Source organism: Chelonoidis abingdonii, chromosome 1, assembly GCF_003597395.2.
Source record: "Chelonoidis abingdonii isolate Lonesome George chromosome 1, CheloAbing_2.0, whole genome shotgun sequence".
Taxonomy (NCBI): Eukaryota; Metazoa; Chordata; order Testudines; family Testudinidae; genus Chelonoidis; species Chelonoidis abingdonii.
Window position 1 is genome coordinate 313248438 of NC_133769.1, and position 25072 is coordinate 313273509.

A 25072-nucleotide genomic window follows, 5' to 3' on the forward strand; every position below is an offset into this window, starting at 1 on the left:
TGCATATAAAATCCAGGGCTGGCATTAGGGTGGCAGCAAGCAGGGCACTTGCCTGCAGGGGCCCATGCCACAGGAGCCCCCGCGAAGCTAAATTGCTCAGGCTTCCGCTTTGGCGTCAGCCTCAGCTGGCAGGGCTCAGGCCCAAGGCTTCAACCCCATGTGACAGGGCTTCAGCTTTCTGCTCTGGGCCCTAGTGAGTCTAATGCTGGCCCTGCTTGGCGGCCCCCCTGAAACCTGCTTACGGCCCCCCCCAAGGGGCCTCGGACCCCTAGTTGAGAACCACTGATCTATAGTATATAAAACTGTAAAAAGTATTTGAAAGGTTTTTGTTTTAAACTTTTTTAGTCCTCTTTGTTGTAATGATGATTTACATTTCAAAATACTTGACTCCGATTATTTACGTGGAAAACATGAGATTAATTTTCTTATTTGGAGTCTCTAAGAAGCTACACGTTGCAACATTTTCAGAATATTTCAGTTTTTCTGAAATCTTATGTCTACAAATGTGGGGAAGAAACAAAAGGAGCAGAGAATAGCACTTGCCACATTGCAAAATTTCATTCACTCTTCATTTTTTGCTGGCAAATATAGCTGGGTCCTGAAGGTTAACATCTGCAAATCAAATCAAATCACTTTATGATATGCCTACCTGATTCAGTGGCCACAGTCACTCCCTTAGTAACAGACACTTGTATTTTAATTGCCTTGAAGTTGTCGATTAGCCTAGATTAGTCCAGTTCCCACAATAGCCTTGACTTTGAGGCAACTGTCAAAGAAAATAGAGGTATGTTTAAGTGCCAAGTTCATACTGAATCCTCCTATTGTTGCTTCCTGTCATTTTCCTGTTTTTCCTTCACCCCAGCTAAATCACCCATCTTGTTCCGTGGCTAGAAGATTACTCTGAGGATAGCGTTTGCATTTGTGGCTATACCTACAACTTTGTCGTCTTGTCTTACTTCACTGCTGGTAGCTGTGTGGTAGAGCCTACTGACTCAGATTCTCTTCTCTCTATACTGTTACATTTTGCCTCATTTTTGATTAAAAGAAGTTTGTTCCTTCCTTTGACATAAATTTGAAAATAACAGTCAAAATTATATCTGTCTTTTTAAATTAATTTAAATTTAGAATGTGGTTAGCCTGGTTGCAATGATTAGGTGTCTCACTCATTCCACTGAGTTCATTAGAAGCAGAAGCAGACCTTAGATCCTGGGTAATTCATCAGGACGTGTGTTGTTGTGGGAAGACCCATCCATGACCAAAGCAGAAATCGGTCCTTCCTCTGTATTGACTGACAGATTCTGCAGAGACCGTCACTGGTGTTGGAAATGTAGTGCCCAACTCCATCTCTCTCACACTGTTTTTGCATTGGCATAACTTCATTGACTTCAAAGGAGATACTACTGAGAGATGAATCATACCCTGTGTTGAAGTTAGTGGAGTTACACTGGTGTTATGAAGCCAGTTTAAGATGGCGAGAACTCACTTCCAAAAGTGGGAAAGATGTTTGAAGAATCTGTCAGTTGCCTAAAGTCTTACTGTAGTGATGGGCGAGTTCCTCCATAGCTGAGGTCTAGTGCCTAGAAATGCTGAATTCTATAAAAGTTTTGCAATATTGTTATATAATATAGTGAGTTTCTCTCATCTGATTGTTTGACATCTGTAAGATAAGTGCATTCATTCCTTGTGTCTTAGAGGTAGCACTAGTAGGCGTGGTGGGACAGAGGAGAAGAGAAGAGGAAGTGTCCAAGTTTCAGGGAGAATGATTGAATGTGGGTAATTGGGAGGGTTGGAATCTGATCTAAAGCCCATTGAAGTCTTTGGAAAGGCTCCCACTGACTTCCTTGGAGTTTGGATAATGCTCTTAGTAAGATTTGAGTCATCTCTTTAAAAAAAAAAAAAAGTTATAGAATGTTGTTGAGCTGTGATTTGAAAAGAACAGGGATTCAGAAAAGGATTTGGGTAGGAAGGTTGTGCTAAATAGTGGGAGAAATGTAAAAACCTGGAATGTAGAGCTCAGCACATAGACTCTTTATTGAGGTGAACAAGAGAATTGAGTTAACTGTGAAAACGATGAGGTGAAAGGAGTGTGTTCTTTGTATAGGATGCTACAGGATCCAATAACTGTTCTGGGATATTTGTCAAAACACATAACCCTTGTGTTTGTTCATTGGTTTGTTCTTTATAACTTTGCATTGTCCATTGTTTTCTTGTTGGTAATGTAGAAACCTTCAAGCATGTGAAAGAGGTAAGGGAACTAAGCAAGAGTTTAGGGACAGGGAGATGTATTATGGAGAAAGTGAACATGCTGGTTACAAAGTATTGTCTTCCTTTGTATGACCTATTTATGCTTTAAAAATTAGAAATTAAACCTAAAGTCTGCTTTTTTATGGGTCCTTAAAAAACTTCCTTTATTTGAGAATAGAGCTTCTAGGTACTGATTTTATACTTGACTAGAATATTATATTAGATTTTGGACTGGGTAATTCATTTTCTTTAAAGAGAAAGCAAAGTGATATTGGGGAGGTTTTTGTGGTTTAAAATGGATGACTGAACTCATTTACTCATTGTAATTACTCTTTGTGATTAATTGTAAGACAATCAACACTATAGCCATGAAAAATCAATAAGTAAAACAAAAGCTCTGACTGATATAGGTGGCTAATGAACAGTGAGTAAGTTTTGCAATAAAAATCTTTTAAGTGTGAGGTGTAAATCTCTTTAAACTGAACTGTGTTTGATACAGATTTGGCTTCGATAGAAGTGATTTGGGACAAACATAAGTTTATGATTGCATTCAAACTTACAAATACCAGCAGTGATTTTTTTGTAGTGATGTCCCTTAGTCTCTTATTAAAGGCTTGTAACTGTTTTCCTTTGGTTTTCGAATATTCACTTCAGTGTCCAATAATTTAATATACAGTAATTTCATATCTGAAAATGTAAGGATAATGAAATGATCAATATTCAGACAGGAAACTCATACATACCACCTTTTCGTTGGGTTTTCTTAGCCTAATCCCTATCTGGTGAGGGGAGGGCCATATCCAGTGGGAGTGGAAAAAACTTTTAAAAAAAATTCCATCTGACTTTAAAACATATTCAGTATAGAATGTAAAGACTTCTTTATCTGAAAATAACAGATCAGAATGTTTTATTCCCAGAGATTCTAAAACCGAGGACATTATGAGCAGGTGTGTCTTGAGACTTTAGATTGACCACAGTTCCTTAACTATTAGACATATTTGAATAAACCTTATATTACCAGAAGTGAAGAAAAACCTTTATTTATGTCTTGTGTTTTGAAACTGAAAACATTTTTATCATTTAGTTAGTCCACTACAATCATACTTCAAGTTACATGACAGTTTGCATCTAAAGGAAGAACTTTAAGCCTTACAAGGTCTCTGTACATCTCTCCAGAAAGAAATGTCCCTTAATGAGGAAGCAGAAGTTAATGACAGTCTTGCCTGACCCTTTGGGAGTCCGCAGTACCTCACAGTCACACAGGATTGGCCCCACTGAGATTGTTTGTATGATTTCAGTTAAGTCCCTTTCACTCTTGTCAAAGATGCACCTCTACCCCAATATAACACTGTCCTTGGGAGCCAAAAAATCTTACTGCGTTATAGGTGAAACTGCATTATATTGAACTTGCTTTGATGCTCTGGAGTGTGTAGCCCGCTTCTCCCTCCCCCCGAGCGCTGCTTTACCGCGTTATATCCAAATTCATGTTATATCGGGTCGCATTATATCGGGTAGCGGTGTATTCATAACATTAACATGCGCCAGGTCTCTTGATTAGAAATACTGTGCTTCATTACAGCAGTGAATTCAGTGATGAATTATAGTGTCAAAAGCTAACACATTGAAGAGAAGATGATAGCCAAAGTGGTGGAACGCCGCAGACTCAGTATGTAATATAAACCAGCTTGAGCAGACTGCCAGAACCTTGCAGCACCTTTGCTGTAGGACATGGGATATATCTGTACCACAGACACACTCAACCTCACAGTCTTGAAGCCTACATTTCTCAAATAATTTCAAGTGAATTTGATAAGAGAAACCAAAATATGATATGCTCATAGATATAGAAGTATAACCACATGCCACAAGATACAAGTTACAAGTAAAAAATACTTACATTTCTACATTTAAAGATCAGTTATAGTGCCAGTGGCAGATGTAATAATTTTGAACAGATTCTGGATCTCCCTTTTTGTCCAATATTTGACACGTAGAATGCAGAGTTTGATTTTTATCTTGTTTTAAACTAGACTACTAAATATATTTATATTGGGGTATTTATGGCCTGTAGATGCACAGCCTTGTGCCATGATAAATCAACCTCAAGCTAAGCCTAGTCTGGTTGAGACACAGCTTGGACAGAAGGCCTTTAAGGAAAAACCTCTGGGTTACATGAAGTTGTATTGTGGGACATTTTCCTCTGAGACAGTGTAGAACCAAGGCCTAGAGTATCTTATTACTTTTGGAGATGCCATTTTGATTATATAATTGAGGTCCTGACCTCTTGTGTTCGTTAACAATCTGGTGGCATTTTCTGTAAGAGTTTAGGCCAAATTCCACACACGAGCATATTAAGGACAGTAAGTGGTTTTAGAGTGAGAGAGTGTACTGTCATGGATTGGAAGCAGGCTATGACAGAAAAGGAAGGATAGGAATAGTCAGTGTTCATCGTGTCCAGAGGTTAACAGTGGGGTGCCACACAGAGCCATACTAGGACTTGTGTGGTTTAATATATTTATCAGATATCATCTGAGAATAAACAGTGAGGTGGCAAAATTTGCAGATGAAACAGAATTAATTAGTCAAGGCTAGAGATGACCATAAGGGACTTCAGAGGGACCTATCCAAGCTAGGTAAAGCACAATGGCAGATGAAGTTCTCATGGTTAACGTGGTCAGGGCCATGTGCATTAGAAGAAATATTTTCTGCCACTTAGACAAATTGCTGGGTTCTAAATGAACTGTGACTTGGGAAAAAATCCAGTTATCACTGGGGGAAAAAAAATTAAATAAAGGAAACAAAATTTAGAATGCATAAGTAGTGGGATAGAAAATATTACATCATTATTGTATAAGATATGCCATATTCTATTAAGGATTAGAGAAGGGGAGAGACTACTGTAAGAAGAGAGATTCAAAGATTAGGACTGTTAAATTAAAGAGGTGATGAATATGGTGAGAGACAGCAGAGGCAGAGACAATAATGCATGGTATAGAGAAGATAAATCAGATGCTCCTTTATCTCACATTCTAAAAGAAAGAGGACATGCAAAAAAACTGAACATTTAGAACTAATAAACATTTAGAGCTAATAAAAGGAAATTGTTTTTTGTATAATTAACCTATAGAACTCATTGCCATTAGATATAAGAGTTTAGCAGGATGACAAAGAGAATTAGATGCTTCTACAAATGCGAATATCCACAATTGTATTAGCGAAAACACTATTTTAGAAAACATAAACCAGCCACTAACAGATGGGGATTAGGAATAAACTTCCCCTTTGGCAGACTATTCCATAATGGTTCAATCTGAGGTTTCTTGCACCTCCTTCTGAAAGATCTGGTATTATCTACCGTTAGTCAAAATAATAGCCTAGTAGTTTGTTTGTTCTGATGTAGCGCTGGTAGGTTTCACCTCTGACAGTGGCTGCTCCGTTCCATTGATGGATGAAGTGATCCCTTAGTACATCAACGTAAATTTGTAAAGAACTTTGGAATCATTTGGAAAATCATTCCATTAAATGTAAAATGTTGTTCATGTTTCAATCCGTTGACTGTAATCACTGCTGTTCACGGTTTATATTCCAGGATGAAAGCCTGACACTATTGAATTCAGTGGCAAAACTTCCTTTGATTTCAGTAGGGTTGGGATTTCACCCCAAGAATTTTTTTAAAAAGTAATGGGTACATGTCACAGTATCTCACTATTGCCTGTAATGTTAATGTTTTTACAGTGATTACATGCTAAATGAATGTACCATCACACTGATTGCTGAAAACTAACTGCGAATCTTAATAGTGTTAAAATGTTTGGGGTTTTTTTAAATGTAAGAATGAGATGGTTTCCTGTTGGCCCTAGAGTCACCCAGAACATTTAAAAATCTCAAACTCGGCCAAGTGTGCCATCAGCAAAACAAGAGAATTATTTCTGTAAGAGGCATAGAAAAATTTTTAATTAAATGATTCCTGATTGTTGTGATAACTACATTCTAGCTGTATTTGCATAAAGCAAGATTTTGCAATAAGAGCTTGGTGGTCTAATCTTTACGCTTTTGTTTTTTCTTCTAGGAGAAGCTCTGCCTACCACATCACATCCTAGAAGAAAAGGGCTTGGTAAAAGTGAGCATAACAGTTCAAGCATTGCTAGATGTAACCACAATGAAGCAAGCTTTATTCACATGAAACTACTATTTCTGCTGTAATCAGCTCCAATGTGCCATAGAACTATCAAAACACTGCTCGTCTTTTCAAAGTGCATTGAAAAATATCCTCCTGCTCCAAAAGAGTATTCCTACATTTCTGAACTGAAATCATCTTTCAGACTATCTGTATATATTGAACTGCAAACTAATAATCATTTTATAAAACAAACTGGCATTTCACTGCTTTTAGAGCTCAAATTTGTACAGCACCCATTAAAACAGCCACCTCTCTGCCACTTACATAAGTGTGGAGTACAGCTGCCTTGCAGCAAAATATCTTCATCTTATTAAAGCAAGAGCATCTTCATTTTTTTTTTTAAATCCGAATTTTAACCTTTTGTTTTTCTGCAGTTGCTTCAGGCCATTGCCTTTTAAAAATATTCAGACATAAAATATTTATATAAATATTATTTATTAGTGAGTTGTTATTCATCCTTTGGATGCAAAATATAAATTAGGAAACTGTATTTTATTACTGCTTTTTTGTGGTTAAACACTTTATTTTAATATAAAATTTTAGTTATTTTTTATTCTACTTGGTGTGCAGTAATTCTAGATCTCCATAATCGTACTTTCTAATATGTATGATAAACAGTAAGCAAAACTAGGTGCTTTAATGAAAAGAACTGTGAGCTGGGATGGCATTCTATGGGTTGGGGTTTGTGGAAGATTAGTGTAGTTTCTCTGCATTCCAGTTAGTTTCCAACATTCCAGCAGCACTTCCCCCACCCCCCATTAGATGAAACTGGTTGAACTAAAGAGAAGCACACCTTTTTATTTGTATATAGCTGTTATTAAACAAAAAAAAAAAGGAAAGATTAAACTTGAAAACATAAATGTGAACAAATATTTTTGATTGATACTTATTTTACTATGCACAAGACATTAAACTTTTATTACAACAAAATAACTGATGTGCATTAGCATCACGTGTCTTGAAATATAATTTTGCACTGTACTCGGGTAATCTTAAAAGGATACAGCACTATGGAACAAATAAAAAATAGCACAAGAAATGTGAAAATAGAAAGTTTTCTAGAGTGTCAAATGTATGTTTGGTATTTTTTAAAAAGAGAAAATATAATTTCATTACAGTTATTTTAGGGAGTTGTAAAGGCCTGATCCTTCAAATATGGACTGCAGATTGCAGGGCTTATTACATTGTAGCTAATGTACTTCCGTGGGATTTCTCATCTTACTACGCACACTGCCCTGTAGTGAGTGTTTGCAGGATCAGACCCCTTGTCCCAATTCAGCAGTAGGAAATAAAGTGTTTTTTTTTGTTACTTTTCATTTCAAAAAGGATGTTTTAAAGCTGAAGTTATTGTTCAGTCCTTGTCAGACAAGTATTTTAGGTAGAAAAGTTCTAGCATAGTGATTTTCACAACCTTTTAAACATCCATTTTTTTGGTATGGAAATCTAGTGATGTAAGTGATTTAGGCAAACAAGACAGGGAAGTTGCATGTGGTAAAAAGGATGGCTGTTAGGGGTCCATGTTACATTTAAGGAAGGAGAGTTTGAAATGCATTACAGCAAAAGTGAGACAATGTAGAGGGCAAATTAAATAGAGAAAGAGGCTTTGGAGAGAGAAATAATCTGTTTGAAAGAATGTGGACATAGAAAGACACTGCATTTAAAAAATCACCAGTATTCCAATGAATTACATTTTTAATCCTGAATATATACAGTGTTTGAATGCAGACCTTGTATTTTTGACATCACAGATTATGGTACACATCGACAACAATCTGTTGGGGGGGGGGATGTGAACTCAAGGACAATATGACGACACATACAGTATGCATGGACTATTCAGTTATTCGAACCAAAGCAAAAGTACTATAGAGGGAACATTGTTCTATAGAGGGAACATTGACTTACATTGCAATTTTGACTGGCAGCTAGCATATGGTTTCCTATAAAATGTATTGTGCACTTTAACACTAAATTAAAATGTATTTTAATATTTTACAGAGCTGCACAAATACCTGTTTTGTCAAATAGCATGAACAATGTAAAGAAAATAAGTTTTCAACTCAGAGTATATCAAACTTTAAAAGCATTCAAAAATTGACTATATAAATGATTGCTGCATCGAGGGGTAAAATGCAGGTTCCTGAGTATTTTTTTTTTTTTACAATGTATATATGGCAAAATGAAGCTTTGTAATTATTATTTTGACATCCTGTTTTTTTTCCATCATTAAAATTTGGTTTTCTCCTAGTAGTGACTTTCAGTATTTGCTTAAAGTTGGCTGTAAATAGCGCTTAAATATTTTGTAATACGGCTTTTTTTATGCAGTCTTAACCTGTATGGCTAAAAAGAGAATTTCATGAATCTTTGTACACTTTATATGTGCAATAAAAAATGCATGGCCTCCTGACAATATCATAAACAATGAACATTGTGTATATAGTGCAAACTTTACTGTAGCTGCAATTAAATCATTTTATTTGTATTCATTTACTATCCTGCGACTGAGAATTTGTACAATAAATCTATAGTTGCTGGAGGAAATCAGAAGCAAGTAAAAGAAGCAAAGTGCTTTTTTTTTTTTTTTTTAGAAACCAAAGTTCAAGCCAGATCTAACTGAAGGCCCTTTGCTCTTGCAGAATCTCTCGCCAGACAAGTTGCTAGAAACCCTCACCATACACACATGCAAATAGACAGTTGTTATGTTTGGGTTGTTCTGGGTGTGTTCTTGTAGCATAGCTGTATTTCATGTAAAAGCTTTCTTTGATGCATTCTGTGCTGAGAGACCAGCAAAAGCTACGTAGCTATCTTCCTGCTCTGCTTAAATCAGTCAACACCTTAACTGGATTATTTTATGATCCTCCTCCAGTTTCTAGTTTATTTGCCCACAATTGGGGCAGTAGAGCTGTAGGGAAAAAAAATACAGGAATCTCTCTCTAATGTGGGATTAAAGGCAGAAACCTATTTGATTGTGATTACAGACCTGCAACTATCCCCTAAAAAGAAAGTGTCTGGTAAGGAAAATTATTTTACCTTTTGTCCTCCAAATTCAAATAGCCTCTACAGCTGCATATGTTTTATTGTAGTGCATGTGTTGCTCTGTACAGCAGGGTAAAGCAGGTCGCTTTCCTGAACACTTTACAATCCAAGCCTGAGTCCCTAAAACTACCCTAAGTAGTGCCCTTGATTTTGGTGGTAAGCACTGGGCTCTAAATTGGACAGACAAGACAGTGAATATTGACACCCTAGTCAGTGGCTAGAGAAAGGAGAGGAGAATGTAAACAACAGGAAGGCAGGGCTCCAGGGAAGCAGAATGTCTCCATTGTTCTACAGATACAAAGGTACAAAGTAATGCGTTACAGCAGCTGCATTAAGGAGAAATGGGCAGCGTATAAGCCTGGAGGCCTGCAGAGGTGAATTGCTATGGGATCAATCTTAAAGATAAACAACCTTTTTGCTGAACTAGCTATTCAGCTTTGTTGCTGAATCAAGGCTTCTGTATTTCTGCTGCAGGAGCTGATGGCATCACAAATGGTAGCACCACAATGCCATTTGTCACATCAGTTATTGCAAGGTAACCAGATCTTGACAGGAAGAAGCAAGGCCAGCGTGAAGAATAGGTTTCAGCTGCAGTGTGAGACAGCCCCATTAAAACGTAATCATTCACTTGCACTGCCTCTGAATATCAGCTTAAGTAAAGTATCAGACTCACCCCTGCTGCGAAGTTTTGTCAGTTTTGCTCTAGGATAGTAAGTGATTCCACATTCTTAATAGAAAAGGCAACAGGTATTTTCTGTATCCAAACTTGTATATGGGCTGGTGTTTCAACATGGACGCGGTTATTGTAATAGATCTCTTGCTGGAAAGTAAACTAAGACTCAGCCAGAGGCTACATTTCCTTATCACCAACAGAACTGTGAGAGATTTTAAAAACAGACCTTGTAAATGTAACAAATACGAGCCTGCTTTTCTCAGACGCTGGTGGTGATCTGTATTTGGTACCACTAACCCTACCATTGTTAAATGATCCTGTTTAATATCTTATTATATTTAGGATACATTAGTGTCATCTTCTTTGAAAAAGCATACAGGGAGTAAAATCTTAAATTTTACTTCAAAGGGAATGCCACAACTTTTCACACCTGCTTAATACCTTATAGCACCCAAATGCCTGGCACTTGTTACTGTAGAATGAGAAGTGTCTGTTGAGATACTAGTAGGAATTCTATACCTGTAGTTAAAATGGTTTCTGCTTAGTTGCATGCATAGAGAGGTTGTAATGGAAATCCCCTCTGGATGGCATATTCTGATTTGAAGCTCTCACTGAGATGAACATGGTACAAATTTCAAATGAGGTTAAATTAACTTTGTTAGCACTGCCATGGGACTTTGCAATCATTCCTTTTGAACAGATATGGAAACTGCAACAAGGAGGCTGTTTGATTTATCCCTGCAATAGTCATTGGCAGGATTAGGCCTGAAGAGTCCTGGCTCCTAGCGCCACAAGGCTACAGATAAAATACAGGCAGTCCTCAGACTTACGACACAGTGGGTTCCTGAAAATCGCATCTTAAGTTGAAAACATCAGAACTTGAATTTCCCATAGGAACATCAGATTGAGTGTTAAATCAAAACATGACAATTTATAAACAAACATTGTGCTGTTTGTCATAAGTCGAGGGCTGCCTGTAATGCCCAAAAGATAGCAAACTCCATGCTCTAGGCACTAATCACAGCACCAGATTCTGCTGTTTTAAGTTAACTGGCTATTTCAGAATGAATTAGGAAAGATACTTTTTACATACTTTGCTACATATAGTAAAATCGAAGTGTTTATCGCAACATACCCATGCTGAATGAAATGGCTGATAAGAGTTGTTACCATGCCATTGTTGTCAGTAGCTAGCGGTGTGGTGCTCTGATCTTGTTCGAGGATAACAGTCGGCTGCGTGCATGTTCCCTCTGTGTGCTGACACAGCAAACCCAAGAGAACCCCCAAAGACCACAGACTCTAGTAAGGTATGAAGGCACAGCGGCCAGGTTTATTGTCAAAACGAAGCACAGTAATAGTTTCCTATAGACTCTACAGGACGTACTATGAATGTGCCCCCTGGCAATAGACATAGCTCAGTCAGTGGCAGGACACTCCACTGCCCTGTAGGCTGGACAAAGATGCACACTCCAGGACCTACTTTTATACAGTTACAGGACAGATTACTCATCCCTCTTGACGTACAGCAGTACAGTCCCTTGACTCATTAGGGTGCTGTGTCCTCCTTTGATCATGTTGTTCCAGACAGATTTATCCATCATGCTGTCCTGTCTTTAAGATGTACCTGCCTGTGCCTTATGTCATGTCTGTGGAGTGTCCTGATGTCATCTTGGCACAAGTTCTTCTTGCCACTTCTGGGAGTGAGGCCTGCCTCTGGCTCACAGCCCAGCTTTTGCTTAGCAATGCCTGGAAGTACTTTGGTTCAGACTTCAGGCCTCAGACTGGGCCTCTGACACAAGAGACTATGTTTCAGGGCCTCATCTTACTCCAGCCATCTCAGGTGTCATATAACATGGCATAACACAGCAATACAAGTTTGAGATCTTCTGTTAGAACATTTGAGCTGGCCAAATACCGCCTTTGCCAAGGGTGCCAGTGTGCTGAGATCAGAGCTTTGTCTTAATGTATATTTTTTTTTAAAACGGTGCAGCTTTTCTAATATCCCCTTGTAGCAGTCACTTAAACTCTGTACTATCATGTACCCGCAAAGGACTTGCTGTGAGTGTCAACTAGGTGAAAGGAAAGGAACTTTTTTTTTTTCAGCTGCTTGAAAACATACTGACTTGCAACCGTCTGAAATACTAAGCTGTCCCCATACGGAGAGCAGGAGGTGCAGAGGCTAGCTTGCCATTAAATAAGAGCAGAATTGTTTCCGAGTCTTTGAGGAAAATCACATCTATGTGTTTCCCAAAATCATTGCTTTGAACTTTGGTTGCAGGATACAAACTGGTATTTCATGTCCTCTCTCAGGCTAGCAGTTCTACCACTACGTTTTCAACATGGAAAATAGCCTGCTTGGTGGGGAGTTGTTTTACGTGTTGTAGAGAATTAGACCACTACAGTCACTGCTTTAGTGATGGGAAAGTGACTACACAGTCAACATCTTCCCCCCCACTCCCCACCTTAACTATCAACATGTGTAACTAAAGAGTTCATTACGCTCTCTGGGCAGTTTTTAAGCCATCAGTCGCTAAATATAAAGATATTATGTAGCATCAGTCTCCCTAACACTGCAGTCAGTGAGGTCTGTCAAAGCAGAATGGAGGTCAAGTGATGTGTTGGTTCTAGAAACAAACATTTCCTGCACAAGCCCAACTACTAACCTTTGTCCAGAAGAGGGGGGGAGGGGGGAAATCAAGATTTAAGCAGGGGATTCTGGAGTATGGATGGTTGGATGAAAGCTTGTTCCTAGGTCCTCTATTTGATTGGAAGACATGAAATTACATTAAAGACCTACTACTTGTTCATGTAAACAACCACAACGTGTTACATAAAGATGTTATCTGATCACGAACAGGAGGAGACTGTCCATATGCTCTCAAGATGTGGGCCACAGTTAGGTTTGAGAACTGCAAGTATTTTCAGGGACTTGCTGTAGGTAAAAAATTCTCCCCCCAAAGCCGTTGTATAGCAGTCGAGCTATTACTCCAGCTCCAGGCTGAAATAGCCGGTACCAGTACTGGCGGAGGGAAGAAAAGGACTGGCTCTTGGATTCAGACAGTGCATGGTGAACAGCCAGAGTATGTTGGCTAAATCCTGTCCCACCACATAAGTCTTTTTAAGTGGAGACACACATGTTCACTAGGATTTTAGAGTGTTACCCCAAGTTAAGACTAGGCAGACTGTATTCCCTCCTCCCCGCCATAAATTAGGCAGTTACACACCATGGGGAATCATTTTAAATCTGGTACAACAGAGTCAGATTCTGCTACCTTTACTCATGTAAAATAGCCCCCCTTCTCTCCTCAGATAGTAAGGTACTAAAGGTGGCAGAATCTGCTCCCCAATGCTCTCCTTGTTAATTTTTTTTATGTCTATCCCACTGCGTATCCATCCCTCAGAAACTAATTAGGCCACAGACTGTTATTCCTCTCTTAGAAGAATCTCTAGCCTTTGTCACTGAGTAAGTTTCTGGGGAACCTTAAGTCATAGAACTGCTCCCTTTAATACCTGATTTCAGCTAGCTGCCTTCAGAGTGTCTGCCACAGAAGCTCCTTCCCTTCACACTCCCAGTTACAGGTTAAAGGTTAGCAAGGGGGAATGGTTGATCACAGTGCAGTGTAAGTTTGTCTGCATTGTCCATTAACAGCTGCAGATTTTGGCCTGAAAATACATTTCAATAGGCAGGAGAAAAACACTTGAGTGTAAATCCATTTAATTTGCTATTGTTTTCAGCCATGTATTCAAAATTGTCCAGTTATTCTGTTCAGTGCTGAACGAGTGACATATTGGAAGTTAGTGTGGTACGAGTGCTTCTCTCACCCACATACCCTCCTGCTACAGTCTGCACCATCTTGAGACTACAGACATTCTACGTCAATATGCTGTTTAAAAACAAACACTTAAATGATCATTTCTATTCTGAGCCATACCCTCAGGATGCTTTTCCCAATATGGTTAAACAAGTTTCAAAGCAGATAAACAATTCAAAAATATTTATTTTGAAGTACACAGAGAGAATTAAGGATTTTTTAGCTGTACTATCAGCAGGACTCCGTTTTATAGGTACTAATTCAGCAAGTAATTTTTGTTAACATTTGTGTACATATTGACTTGTACTGGACAGAAGAGACTCTTACGCTTCAAGCATTGAGGTATTTTGCATGGTGTCTGATATGATCATTAACAAATGTAGCGATGAAGAAGTAGCTGTGATCGTAGCCCTAGCAAAGAGAAAAACAGATTCAGCAATTCAAGGTACTTAATGATACGGCGTTGTAACCGTATTTTCGAGTATAGTTAATGACGGCTCATTCAGTGTCTGTCTGCTCATTTTAAGAGGGCAGTAAGGAGGTTGTTTCAGATTTATGCATGGCCTGTCCTAGCCCTAGGAGGCTACATAAACTGGCTGTGCCCTAGGCTGTCCTATCCCAATGAAGATGGGCACACTCCATAAAGAAAGGGAGGGAAAGTAGTAAACACACCTGCTGTGCAGGCAGCAGCTATTTTGGAAGGACATGGCAGATAGGAAGGAGTCATTTCAAAAACCCTGAAGAATTTCAGCCTACTGCTACTCTACGCCATAATGCTACAGGAAAAGGAAGGCTCTTTCTTTGCCCCCTGACTGATCCTGTCAGCCAAAACCAACAATGTACCACTTTGCTGATACACATCATATATAAACACCACTACATTGTTTAAATGTATATAGATGATAAAAGCACACACTTTCTTCATGATGATTTTGTGACGGGTTACTGCAATATTATATTAAAAACAGAGCAAGGTACTTATCTTCAACAACAAAATGCATGTATTTTCTTCCTCATGAGCATGTTGCCAATAGATTGGATGGCATTCTAAATACCCTACAACGTTTAAGCTAAAAATCGGCTCCCCCTGTAGTTGTCAAAGTAATTAAGTCAGTGGGGTCTAGTGGATACACCACTGAACTGAGTCAAGAGAGCGGCTCTCTGTTCTCACCCCTGTCATTGACCTGCTGTGTGACCTTGGTCAAATCACTTTACCTTTGTGTACCCTTTGCCTGTCTTGTCTGTGTCAGGACTGGGCCTGTCTCTAGCTAGCTGCTTCACCTTTTAGGCACACAGAGTCAACCCAGTAATTATGGGATGGATGCAGCAGACAACCCCACCCTGCTTCCCCCCAAAAAGGTACTTTTTGGTACTTGCCTGTTGCAATCTAAAGACTACAGGGATTTTCCGCTCTGTGCAGGCTGCAATAAAGTTGTCAGGTAGTAACTGCCCTGCTGAAAGGAACTGGTCATCTTTGCCTTGATCGATTAAGATGTCGAGATGGGAATCTGGATAAGACTTCACAAGATGGGTAGCATCATATGCCTGTAGAAATACACTTTTAATTAGTTTAATTTTAACAACATTTTTGAGAATTTTCTTCGCCTAGTCACTATTCTACCCAATTGGGTTAGAATTATTGTTTAGGATAGGATAGGGACATGGAGTGCAACGAACTGTGATCTAAGACAATGTTTACACTGAAAGGCTGTCCAAACTCTGGAGTAAGCTCAAAGTTAGGGCTCTCAGGCCAGAACCTTAAATCTATCTCACTGACTCGAATCCTGGTCTATCAGTATCAATGCCCATAGTATTTAATCACGATTAAAGAACTGAACGTTTTGCCAGCCTGCTCCTACAGGACTCAGACTTACCGATCTCTGACCAACACGTTTTCCCTCTTTTGCCTGTCACTATAAGAAGCAATTCCTTTGTGCACAGAGAACAGAGGAATACACACTTTGGGTATGTCGACTCTGCAATCGAATGTAGCTCAGGCCTAGTGTGCCAGCTTAGTCTAAATGTACAGGAAACAATAGCCGTGGTGATGTGGTGGCCTTTAGCACGGGCAAGCAGTCGGCATATAAAACCTCCAGGTAGTCTAGCTAAATATTCTGGTTGCTAGCCTGTCCTGAAGCCCATGCCACCACATCTACACTGCTATTGTTATCTGTGCTAGCTCAATTAAAGCTAGCCTATCCATGTTATGATCACACTTCACTTGTAGTGTAGACAGATCTTAAGGGGAGCCTTCAGAGCATTTCATCACCCTAAAAAGGGGATCAGATTTTCATCTGTTCAATGTTTCCAGGAAGCAGATGAAGAGCCAGAGCTTGCTCATATTTCTACTTATCTCACAATTTAAAATCTTCAAAAGTGAGGAGAGAATTTACTGTCTCTATGTGGTAACAACAGCCTCCTGTTCAAGTATGTTTTTTGTAGAGTGCCAGCCAGCAATATGATGGTGATCAGTATCCACACAAGTACTGTACAGTCGGAGTCAATGTTTGGTGATGGGATAACATGGTGTTATTCAAAACAGAAGTCACCACTTCATGTTTTGCTTCCCTACTACATAGTGCAGTCACAATCACTTTTACAGTTCATTAAATGACTGGATTCTCCAACACATACCTCCCATTTAGTTAGATCTGATCCCAGATATCCACCAAAGGCTTTCTTCCCCCAGGGACACTGCACTGGGTTGCAGATAGGAGCAAATGCCGATACAGACTGTTTAGAAACACAAACATATGGATTAAGAAAAGTCATTTTGATAAGCAAGATATGACTGGAAAGCGTATTCAAAAGCTGTTCTGCCTAGTTACAACTGCAGCACGTTGGGGAGTAAGCGCTCTATTCTCACCTTTACTCAGCAGTCAATCTCAGTCTTGTGACATAATTAGAATTTTAAAAAAAAAAAATTATAAAGGAACAAACCCACAAATAAGTGCTCAAAGAGACCACAAAAGGGACAAGGTACAATTAGTTCCCCTCCACACACAAAAGACACTAATGGCTCTCATCTAACGATACAGAGCTAAATGATTTGCTAACAAAAAATGCAAGGGGTTGCTTTAGATTTTAAAAGCCGTAAAATGGGGGCATTTATTGAAGATGCCAAGGAAGACAGCACAGCTTAAAAATGTTATGAATTGTAATGTGCATGTATTGAGAATTAACTCAATACAAACTTTCAGCCATTTTATAACAATCTTAAGGACATAAGAATATAAGAACTACCATACCAGCTCAGACAATGGTCCATCTAGCCTAGTATCCTGTCTTCGACAGTGACCAATGCCAGATGTTTGACAGGGAATGAACAGAACAGATAATCATCAAGTGACGCATTCCCAGCTTCTGGCAAACAGAGGCTTGGGACACTTCAGAGCATGGTTTTGCATCCCTGTCCATCTTGGCTTATAGCCATTTGATGGACCTATTCATTCACCCATGAATTTATCTAGTTCTTTTTTGAACCTTACAGTTCTAAGGCTTTAAATTCCTCTGAAATTTCTCCTTAAATCAGCTGTTGCAAAGAAAACTTTTTTCACAAGATCATACATTTTGTGAAATTTAATTTTTGTTGACAAAAGATAGAAATAATTTAGTAGTATGAAAGATTAAAGTTATTTTTCTGAGCAGATTCCATATCTTCCTTAAATTCGCCCTCTGCCATGCTTTCAAAATTTTTGTTTAAGGGAGACTTTCTGGATCAGGGACATGACATAACGATTCTCTTCCTCATTATTTGCATTTTTTTAAATTAAATGTAATTAAGGTTTTGATTATGTTTTATCCTTGTTTCAGTTAAGACTAAGAGGATGAACTGAGATGTATTATTTTGGTGATAGCTACAGTCAATCTGTTCAACTGTGAATTTTATACTAATTTATTCTCTTGATGTATGAACTAACCACTGTGACCTTTGCACACATGAATTATGGTCTCCTGCATATGGTTCTGAATGTGGTCTTGTAGAGACAAGCTACTGAAGCTCTAACTGAGCAGACATGTTGTCAAGGTTTTTTCCCCCACTTTGAACTTTAGAGTAAAAATGCGGGGGACCTGCATGGACCCTTCTAAACTTAATTCCTAGCTTAAATCTGGTACGCTGCCACCAGCCAGAATTCAGTGTCTGGCACACTTTCTGTTCCCCCAAAACCTTCCCTGGGGAACCCAAACCCCTTGGGTCTTAAAACAAGGAGAAATTAACCATCCCCTCCTTTTCCCCCCAGACTCTCCCCTCCCTGGGTTGCCTTGAGAAGCTTCACACCGATCTAAACTCCTTGGATCTTAAAACAAGGAGGAATTAATCATCCCCCCTCCAATCCCTGGTGAGTTTAGACTTAGTCCCTTGGATTCTAAAACAAGGAAAAATCAATCAGGTTCTTAAAAAGAAAGCTTTTAATTAAAGAAAGAAAAGGTAAAATTTATCTCTGTAAAATCAGGATGGAAAATGCTTTACAGGATACTCAGATTCATATAGACTAGAGGGATTCCCCCCGCCAGCCTGAGATTCAAAGTTACAGCAAACAGAGGTAAAAATCCTTCCAGCAAAAAGACACATTTACAGGTTAAGAAAACAAACAACTCTACATAAGTACCGGCACTTGCCTGTCATATACTTACAGATTTGGAAACATGAAAGACTGATTCAGAAGATGGAAATACCTGGGTGTTACGTCGGGTCGCCTTCTGTAGCCCCAAGAAGCAAAACACACAAACAAAACACAAAGCACTAAACAGTCAAGACTCCTCCTCCACCAGATTTGAAAGTATCTTGTCTCGACCTATTTGGTCCTCTGGTCAGGTGTAGCCAGGTTAAGCTGAACTTCTTAACCCTTTACAGGTAAGAGAGACATTAACCCTTAACCATATGTTTATGACACGTCATGATTTTGCATAGCAACATGAAAAAGATCACATGGGAAAAAAATCCTCTAAAGATGAATTTTTAAATTTCACATCTCATACTTAGGCCAACAGCATCTTTGTCATCACATAGTCCATTAGACATAACAGAGAGAATGCAGCCCTGGGGTACTCCTGATTCTCAGTCCAATACTGCCATCGACCCACATACAATTATATGCATCACTGGGAACACTAAATCCTCAAAAAAAAAATTTCAGAATCTATGGGACTTAAGATCAATGGTGACAAAAGTTGTGTGTGTGACAACTAAGATACGAGCGTTCAACACGGTGGTGATGACTGCCCTGTTATATAGAGCAGAAACAAGGCCATTAAAACAGCTGAGGACAGAAAACTAAGCAGTTTTCCATGTCAAAAGTAATAGTCTATTCTTAAAATCTATTGATTTGATTTTGCCACAAATGAGGAGATACTTGGATGATTCTGGCAAGTTGAAGTTCTGCCCACATGCAAAGTGACTGCAATCATGGGGTCCTATCCAATGGGCAGAAAATGGTACATTTCTATAGAAGATTTACAGAGCTGAGGTAAAAGGAAAGAGCATGAGATCAGCCATAAATGAGATTGGAAGATGTGATTTTTGACGGAGTTAAGAAGTCCAAATCCTCCCACACTGACTCATCATGAAGGAAGAAGACCTGCAAGAGGCTATTCAAGATGGAAGTCCATTCTAGGTGATGCCACAGCTACACTACAGCCACGTAAAGGTGCTGCTGCTGCTTAACTACAATAGTCTGGATAAATTAGCAATAAGACTTTTTTAATATTCTCCACTGGAGAGGATATTTAACTCAGTTTTTAACTTTTTGAATTCTCTAGTTAGTATTTCACCAATGCCAAATGCTAATGCATTTTACAGTAGCATTCAGTACTAGGCAGTGCTAGTACCAAGTACCTGTAGGCTATTAGTATTAAAATTAAAGTTATTTATAATCTTAAAGGTTGCAAAAGCGTTTAACTTGAATTTGATTTCTAAATGTTGTTTTTTCTCTAGAAGACTGTATAAAACTTAATAACTTACTTTGTATTTTCCAGGATTCTTCAAAGCAAGGATAAGAGCTCCATGACCCCCCATTGAGTGCCCAAAAATAGACATCCTTTCTGAGTCAGCTGGGAAATTGGCTTTTATTAATTTAGGCAGCTGAAAAAAATCAAGTGTGACAAAAAACAAGTAAAAAAAAAAAAAAAAAAAAAAAAAGGAAGACTTTAATATATTTAGACTTCGGGAGTCACACAACTTAATGTGATCTACTACTGTGTTTTAATCCAGATAAAATTATTGTGAGATTAAATGTACAAATTCGTTTTCAGACTGTGACCTCAACTGTTAAATTAACCACAAGTACAAAACAATCTCAACTACTGAACAACACTTAAGACAAAAGGACACATCAAACATCTGTAGACATTTCATGGTCTACAAGATGTTAATCTTCTAGACATATTACAATACATTTATATAAATGTACATGTATAACAAGATTGAGGTTTCATTATAACCCTGTTCTCATTTTAACTACATCTCTAAATATGTTCTCACAAAATGAGCAAAATGACAACATATTCTGGAGAGGCCTTTTGTACTTCATGTCCCTGTCAACATTAGTTTTAAATCTGGACCACTCATGCTGCAAATTAACAGACTTCTCTGTATTGTTAATCATCATCTTAATAGATTTGCTCAAGCATTCTATTTTGAAAATGACGACATCTGACTGCTGATGAAAATGGTCCAACTTTGATATGCATGATAAGCGGCCATCTCACTACAATAGTCCAATTAAGAGGAGATCAGTCCCTCTAGTCAAGGCAAAACAATGATTGAATTTAATACATTGAGCAACATTAATTTCATTGGGAAAAAAAGTCACCTCATCCTTTATGTATGAGTACATTCTATAGTTGGTTTTCCATGGTTCCTCAGTGGCGTCTACATAAAAACCAGCACCTGTGCCGAAATCCCAGCTCTCATCTTCTCCTTCAATATTGCAGCCACCTATCATGGAAAAGTGATTCTGAGTTTATTGTCCAATCTTTATCAGATGTTTAATGTTAGGGTGTTCTTTTCCATGATAAGCCACACCCTTCTAGATGGACACGGATAAATTTAACCTCTGTGCCTCAGTTTCCCAAAAACCGTAGAATGAGGATGATGTTTAAGTAGAGATAAAGCATTTTTGAAATATTAATGAATTAACCCTCAAAACACTGTGAGATTCACAAGTAGAAAGTGCAAAGTTTTCTTAATTTTCACTTTTCTTCATCCCTTCAATCCCAAAATTTGTCTCTGATGTACGATCAGATATTAATTTAACTGAATCTTACTACACTATGAATTTCTTATCAAATAAATCAGGGACATGTTAGAAACAGAAAATCCAGCCTATTCTCCTGCCTATACAAGATACCCTATACTACCATATGTTTTTGATCGCTCTGTCCAGTCTAGTTTTGAATTATTCAAATTATATGTTCCACTTCTTCCCCTGGAAGTTTCCAGTCTAGTAAATCTCCCCATCAGGAACATCTTCTGTATATTAATTCTGAATTCACCTTTTCTCTGTTTCATGTCAATAATAAATTAGAACCCTGTATAAAACCTAAGTCAGTCCTCTTTTGAATAACTGTAGACATCCTTCTTCACCAAGGCTATACTGTTGGTACTTAATTTTTATATTTTTCCCTTAAATTCAATCCACCCAGCCATCTCTTATCCCTCTTCAGTTTGCCCATGATTTGACAATAGAATCAAATGAAGTAAAAGTCTTAAATGAACCAAACAGTACGATAGAATCTTTATGGATAGTAATTCCATGCTCTAGAAATAAGAATATAGCAGTAGGGATATATTACTAACCACCTGACCTGGATGGTAATAGTGACTGTGAAGTGCTCAGGGAGATTAAAGAGCCTATTAAAATAAAACTCAATAATAATGCAGGATTTCAACTATCCCCATATTTACTGCGTACATGTCACCTCAGGACGGGATGCAGAGATAAAGTTTCTTGACATCTTAAATGACTGCTTCTTGGAGAAGCTAGTCCTGGAACGAGAGAAGAGGCAAATCTTCATTTAGTCCTAGTGGAGCACAGGATCTGGTCCAAGAGGTGAATATAGCTGGACCACTTGGTAATAGTGACCATAATATAATTAAATTTAACTTCCCCGTGGCAGGGAAAACACCACAGCAGCCCAACACTCTAGCATTTAGTTTCAGAAAGGGGAATTATACAAAATGAGGAGGCACAGCACCAAAAGGAAAATCCCTGCAAGCTACACAAAAACTTTTTAAATACATTATCATAGAGGCTCACCTTAAATGTATGCCCCAAAATAAAAAACATAGTAAGAAAAGCAAAAAAGAGCCACCATGGCTAAACAACAAAGTAAAAGAAGCAGTAAGAGGCAAAAAGGCATCCTTTAAAAAGTGGAAGTTAAAACCTAGTAAGGAAAATAGAAAGGAGCATAAACTCTGGCAAATGAAATGTAAACACAGAATTAAGAAGGCCAAAAAAGAATCTGAAGAACAGCTAGCCAAAAACTCAAAAAATAATAGCAAAAAAAAATTAAGTACATCAGAAACAGGAAGCCTGCTAAACAACCAGTGGGACCTCTGGACAATCGAGATGCTAAAGGAGGATGTGAGGGAGATTCCCAAACCTAAGCCATTCTTTATAGGTGACAAATCTGAGGAACTGTCCCAGATTGAGATACCATTAGAGGAGGTTTTGGAACAAATTCATAAACTACAGGGAGTCCTCAGAGTTATGACACCTGGCTTACATCAGAGGCCACTTACAATGCTTTTCAACTGACTGCCCGTTTCGCCCCTATGATGCTTGAATTGCATAAAGTTCGCTTGAAATCACTTCCTGGTTGTATTATACTGGCCCAGAACTGAAAAGGGAGACTTCTGATTGGCTTTGAGGCAGCAGGGTAGCTTGCTGCCTGATAGGGCTGCCGCTTGTTTTTGATTTGGTCCCAGACTCAGCCAAAGCCAAACAGAAAGCTTGAACAGTGATTGGCTGTGGCTCAGCATGTGTGCCATTCTCCCTGGCTTTTTGAGCCTGTGTTGCCGGCATTCTGAGCAGCATATGTGAGTTTATATGTTTATTTGAATGCTGTTTACAAAATACAGTGTACAGTAAATACATTGATGTTCCAACATTAGTCATCTATAATTCATTTAGCACAAAATTCTAGGTTACTGTGATGAAAATAGTGTAACAAGATTTGGTTCGGGAACCAATTCCCCGTTCATACCATTGATTCCTATGGGAAAAGTGGTTTTGATTTATAATGCAATTCTGAGGAACAAATTGTGTCGCAAGTCTGAGTACACCCTGTATACAGTAATAAGTCATCAGGACCAGATGATGTTCACCCAAAAGTTCTAAAGGAACTCAGATGTGAAATTGCAGAACTACTAACTGTAATCTGTAACCTATCATTTAAATCAGCTTCTGTACCACATGACTGGAGGGTAGCTAATGTGATGCCAATTTTTAAAAAGGGCTCCAGAGGTGATCCCGGCAATTACAGGACAGTAAGCCTGACTTCAGTATCAAGCAAACTGGTTGAAACTATAGTAAAGAACAAAAATGTCAGACACACAGATAAACATAATTTATTGGGGAAGAGTCAACATGGTTTTGTAAAGGGAAATCATGCTTCATCAATCTACTAGAATTCTTTGAGGTTTTCAGAATGGAAAGAGGTAAATAGTAGTATTCCCCAGGGGTCTGTACTGGGTCCAATCCTATTCAACATTCATAAATGATCTGGAAAAAGGGGTAAACAGTGAGGTGGCAAAATTTGCAGATTATACAAAATTGCTCAAGATAGTTAAGTCCTAGGCAGATTGTGAAGAGCTAAAAAAGGCTCTCTCAAAACTGGGTGATTGGGCAACAAAATGGCAGATGAAATTCAATGTGGATAAATGCAAAGTAATGCACATTGGAAAACAATCCCAACTATACATATAAAATGATGGGGTCTAAACTGGCTGTTCCCACTCAAGAAGGAGATCTTGGAGTCATTGTGGATAGTTCTCTGAAAACATCCACTCAATGTGCAGCAGCGGTCAAAATAAATGAACAGTATGTTAGGAATCATTAAGAAAGGACTAGATAATAAGACAGAAAATATCATATTGCCTCTACATAAATCCATGGTACACCCACATCTTGAATATTGCGTGTAGATATGGTCGCCCCATCTCAAAAAAGATATATTGGAATTGGTAAAGGTTCAGAAAAGGGTAACAAAAATGATTAGGGATGTGGAACAGCTGCCATAAAAGGAGAGATTAATAAGACCGGGAAAAGAGATGACTAAGGGGGCATATAATAGGAGGTCTATCAAATCATGACTGATGTGGAGAAAGTAAATAAGGAAGTGTTATTTACTCCTCATAACACAAGAGCTAGGAGGTCACCAAATGAAATTAATAGGCAGCAGGTTTAAAACAAACAAAATGAAGTATTTTTTCCACACAACACATAGCCAATCTGTGGGACTCCTTGCCAGAGAATGTTGTGAAGGCCAAGACTAAAACAGTGTTCAAGAAAGAACTAGGTAAGTTCATGGAGGATAGGTCCATCAATGGCTATTAGCTAGGATGGACAGGGATGGTGTCCCTAGCCTCCGTTTGCCAGAAGCTGGGAATGGGCAACAGGAGATGAATCACTTGGTGATTGATTATCTGTTCTGTTCATTCCCTCTGGGACAACTGGCATTGGCCACTGTCAGAAAACAGGATACTGGGCTAGATGAACTTTTGGTCTGACCCAGTATGGCCGTTCTTATGTCCTTAATAGCGGGTCCCTGAACTCTTCTTCTTTAGTATATGCGCAATGTGCCTCCAGGTGGCATGGTGGCAGGATTCATGTGACCAGGATTCATCACTGAATTTGGTCCGCTGAGAACTGAACATAGTATTTAAGGTGCCACTAGCACAGGGACCATTACTTTCTTCCTTGCTAACATGCCCCTATTTACTAAAACCAGAATTACAAGGGACTTTTTTGCTCCCATATGGAATTGTAAACTCTTACCTAATTTGACACAACTGTTAGAACAATTTATGAGTACACACCTTCTTGCTTATCACAGGCTGAGCCAGGGGCTTTTAAGAGGATCAAAGTTTAGCTCACACCTGTGACGCAGACTCTGCCAAAAACT

The 25072-nt window shown here is 38.6% G+C and overlaps 2 protein-coding genes across 4 annotated transcripts in view; one reads left to right on the forward strand and one right to left on the reverse strand.

Moving 5' to 3' along the window:
* Nucleotides 1-8914, forward strand: part of LRCH1 (leucine rich repeats and calponin homology domain containing 1) — a 156853-nt gene extending 147939 nt beyond the window's left edge. Inside the window, exon 20 of the mRNA XM_075065407.1 lies at nt 6314-8914. Within this exon, the coding sequence (XP_074921508.1) occupies nt 6314-6427 (114 nt within the window). The 3' untranslated portion in view covers nt 6428-8914. The remainder of the gene's footprint in view (nt 1-6313) is intronic.
* A 5197-nt stretch (nt 8915-14111) lies between these two features.
* Nucleotides 14112-25072, reverse strand: part of ESD (esterase D) — a 35174-nt gene continuing 24213 nt past the window's right edge. For all 3 annotated transcript variants that reach the window (XM_032762987.2, XM_032762984.2, XM_075061597.1), the window contains 5 exons: nt 20758-20882; nt 19908-20027; nt 16580-16678; nt 15323-15490; nt 14112-14356 (listed from right to left, as the gene is read on the reverse strand). In XM_032762987.2, the coding sequence (XP_032618878.1) occupies nt 14276-14356; nt 15323-15490; nt 16580-16678; nt 19908-20027; nt 20758-20882 (593 nt within the window). In that variant the 3' untranslated portion in view covers nt 14112-14275. The remainder of the gene's footprint in view (nt 14357-15322; nt 15491-16579; nt 16679-19907; nt 20028-20757; nt 20883-25072) is intronic.